At 60.0% G+C, this 3,987-nt stretch overlaps 1 protein-coding gene across 1 annotated transcript in view; it reads left to right on the forward strand.

The window, feature by feature from the left end:
* SLFNL1 (schlafen like 1) overlaps positions 1 to 2,544 on the forward strand; it is a 5,625-nt gene extending 3,081 nt beyond the window's left edge. The window contains exons 4-6 of the mRNA XM_006164954.3: positions 2 to 442; positions 739 to 882; positions 2,013 to 2,544. Of these exons, the coding sequence (XP_006165016.1) occupies positions 2 to 442; positions 739 to 882; positions 2,013 to 2,135 (708 nt within the window). The 3' untranslated portion in view covers positions 2,136 to 2,544. The remainder of the gene's footprint in view (position 1; positions 443 to 738; positions 883 to 2,012) is intronic.
* The last annotated feature ends 1,443 nt before the right edge of the window (positions 2,545 to 3,987 follow it).

Raw genomic sequence — 3,987 nt, forward strand, 5'->3', positions numbered from 1 at the left:
GCGGCGGCAGCAGAAGAAGCAGCAGCAGCAGCAGCAGCAGCAGAGCATCCCAAGCCGGCCCAGCGGTGTGCACTCTGACAGCGCCATCGTGCACCAAGAGATCCTGGGCCAAGAGCGGCTCTTCCAGGGCGCCTTCCTGGGCAGTGAGACGCGTGGCCTGGAGTTCAAGCGCGGCGGTGGCGAGTACCTGAGCCTGGCCTTCAAGCATCACGTGCGGCGCTACGTGTGCGCCTTCCTCAACAGCGAGGGTGGCAGCCTGCTGGTGGGCGTGGAGGACAGCGGCCTGGTGCAGGGCATCCGCTGCAGCCACCATGACGAGGACCGCGCCCGCCTGCTGGTGGACTCCGTCCTGCAGGGCTTCAAGCCCCAGGTCTTCCCTGATGCCTACACCCTCAGCTTCATCCCTGTGGTCAGCACCGCCATGACCAGCACCCCCCTCAAGGTGAGCTGCGGGGCAGAAAAGCCTCTGCAACCGTTTTGTCACCTGTCATCACTTAACAAGACAATGGCCCAGGCTACTTTGCAAAGCAGTGTTGGGAGTGGCAGCAGGGGAGCAGGGGAGCAGGGGAGCTGGGAAGGGAGGGATGGGAGACGAGGCTGGGATGGTGTCAGTCTCAGGCCCTGGGCTCCCTACCAGGCTGCCCTTAGGAGCCAGCGAGCAATGAGGAGCGACCTGGGCGGGCTGGGGCGGCCTCACCCGGTGCAGCGCCTGCCAGAGCTGCTGTTGCCCTCGCCAAGGTGATCCGCCTGACCGTGCACGCCCCCAAGGCCCAGGGCCAGCCGCAGCTCTACCAGACGGACCAGGGGGAAGTATTCCTGCGGCGCGACGGGAGCATCCAGGGCCCACTGTCAGCCAGCGCCATCCAGGAGTGGTGCAGGCAGGTAAGGTGGCCGGCCAGCCCTGGGCACCCTCTGCCAACCCTGAGCCGTGAGCAGGCCCTCCTGTCTCCCAGACCCTGCATTGACCTCTGGGCCAGGGGACGGCTGGGTTACAATGACACCTACTCCCTGGGACCAGCAGTTAGCGTAATAGCTATGTTGCTGGACTCCCATGTAGTCAACCGCAGTTCGAGTCCCGGACCCGGTGGCTTAAACTCATGCTGGGCGCGTGTGCGTGCGTGCCCAAGATCCCGAGAGGAGAATGGAGGAGAAGGGATTGCGGTGTGGCCATGCCCCCTGGGGGGGGATTTCTCGCTTTCTGTCTCTCTGTCTCTGTCTTTCTGGCGAGCACACACACCCTATAGCAAAAATCTCTCAAAAAAAAAAAAAAAAAAAAGACACCCCTTCCCTTATGGCGCAACTCTGCAGCTGGAGGGTGGGGAGAGACCAAATGCTCTCCTTTTTATTATTTTTTAATTTGCTGTAGGGTGCATGCTCATGCCGAAGAGAAAGAGAAAGGGAAAGTAAGAAGGCACCCCCCAGGGGGTATGGTCATGCCACAATCCCTTCTCCAGTCTTCTCGGGATTTTAGGCATGTACACACACGTTCCCAGCATGTTTTTAAGTCACTGGTCCGGGACTCAAACCGCACAACTGGCCATGTGTGACTCAGCTACCTTAACCACCATGCCACCAACTGGCCCTATAAGCACTCTCCTTTTTAAAATCCACGTTCCACTTTAGAACCTGAAATCCCTCCACCCTGACCTGGGCTAAGGCATTCAATCCTTCGGTGGCTGGGGCAGTGCAGACTGGACTATGGAGAACTTGCGAGAAAACCCCAGGCTCTCCCTAAAGAGAGGGAAACATTAGCTGGTGGAAAAGCAGAGGAAGGCATGGGGGCGGGGGACTGGGCACACACAGAATGGGGACAGTGCAGCACCCTGGCGCATCCCTCTGGACCCAAGTGGACTTGGTCAGAGGCAGCGGCATGGCTGGGGCCCTGGCTTCCCTACTGAGCTGAGAGGGGCCCCGGGACCCTGGGCCTTGCCTCTCCATCAGTGCAACCCCAGGGAGGGGGTGGGTCTGAGCAGATGTCAGCTTGGCCATGCGCTTAGACACTGCCCCCTCAGAAGTGGATGGTGGAGCTGGCCAAGCTGGAGGAGCAGGTGAACACGCTGACAATGGAGAAGGAGCAACTCCAGCAGCAGCTGCAGCGGCCCTGGCCCATCTCCTGCACCTGCTGTGTCCTGTGAGGCCCCGGCCGGCGGGCGGTGCGGCGCTCCAGAGGACGCGGGGCTCTAGTGACACCGGTGGGCTGCTCAGAGGTGGAGGGGGGCTCTGGCTTCCTCTCTGTCAGCGCTGCGCACGGCTGGTCCCCATGCTGCTTCATCCTGAGCAGTCCGGGTCTGTGTAGCCAAGAACTGGCTCTCAGAAAGGACTTATGAAAACTAGCCGGAGCGACCCTGGGCTAAGCCAGAAGAGCTCGTCCCTCTCCCTGGAATGCCCGTTTTGCCCAGGCTGGGGTCTAGGACTGCAGCTGGCTAGGCAGTGCCAGGAAGGAATCTCGTCTTGGGAGCCCCTCACAGACAGCAGCCAGCCTCCCCTCCTGGCCTGCAGGAACTTGGGACTGTCAAGGCTCCTTAATAAACGCCATGTACCTGGGCGAGCGGTTCTTTCTAGGACACCAGTCAGCTGGATGGATGCTGCTGGTTGAGTCCCACACCCCTCCCTGTCACCTGGGCCTCCACCGCTCAGAGCTGCAGGGGAAGGAGTCTGGGCCACCGGGCTCCAGTCTGGCTCTATCTTGAGCCAGAGCCTCGGTGAAGTACTATGCCTCACTGCCTCCGCTTCCTCACCTGTTAGGACGGTGACAACAGGCAAAGGGCAGGCCATTGTCTCATCAGGCCTATGCCCTGTGTCTCTGCCAGCTGTGGCCCAGAGCAGCACCTGCATGGAAAGGCCCTCGGGCTCCTGGAGGGGGTTCCTGCGCTGGCCATTTCCCTGCCACCCACACAAGCTGAGTCAGAGACCCAGGCTAGTCTGATCATGCAGCGCCGGCACGCAAAGCCCGAACAGTGGCTTACTCTGTGCTCTACCTCCTGGCCCACCTGCCTCCAGGCCTTCTGCCCCATGGGCAGGCTGATCCAGCCTCACTGGCCAGTGGTGCTGCCCCTCCCCCTGCCTACGAGGCTCCTGCCCAGAGAGCTGCATGACTCTTACCTCCTTTCCTCTCCACTTTCGTATTTGCTCACTCTCCCACCAGCTCTATTTCTTCCTTGTCAAAGAATTTGCTAGAGGGTGTGTGCATAAGCCAGAGAGCAACAGAGAGAGGAGGAGACAGAGGGAGAGGAAGAAAGCACCCGCCCATGGGGCACGTCACACCACAGTCCCTTCTCCGGGTCTACCCTGTTGGGGTTTGGGGCATGCACAAGCTGCAGGGTCTGGCCGCGTGGGAACCAGCCACAGTAACCACCAGGCCTCAGGGCCAGCCCCCTGCGCCAGTGCATCCATCCGCTTCCCTGCTCCCACCCTCCTCCTCCACTGCACTGCACGCTCTAGCTTTTTCCCATTTTTTTGAGAGGTTTTCGCTATAGGGCGCGTGCACTCGCCAGACAGACAGAGACAGAGAGACAGAAAGCGAGAAATCACCCCCCAGGGGGGATGGCCACGCCGCAATCCCTTCTCCTCCATTCTCCTCTTGGGATCTTGGGCACGCACACACACGCGCCTGGCGAGTTTAAGCCACCAGGTCCAGGACGCGAACCGCAGATTACGTGGGAATCCAGGGACATAGCCATTACGCTAACTGCTGGTCCCCCTTTTTTCCTTTTTTGAGGGGTTTTTGCTACAGGGCATGTGCACTTGCCTGCCTGCCAGAGCTTGCCAGAGAGACAAAGTGAGAAATCACCCAAGGGGATGGCCACACCACAATCCCTTCTCCATTCTCCTCTCACACGCGTTCACACACATACGCCTGGTGTGAATTTCAAGCTGTCAGGTCTGGACTCAAACTGCGGTCGGCCAGGTGGGAACCCAGTAACGTAACCATTATGCCATCTGCTGGTCCACACTCTAGCTTTTATTTGGTGAAACACAAGCTCAGGG

This window comes from Tupaia chinensis, unplaced genomic scaffold, assembly GCF_000334495.1.
Source record: "Tupaia chinensis unplaced genomic scaffold, TupChi_1.0 Scaffold143758_1, whole genome shotgun sequence".
NCBI lineage: Eukaryota > Metazoa > Chordata > Mammalia > Scandentia > Tupaiidae > Tupaia > Tupaia belangeri.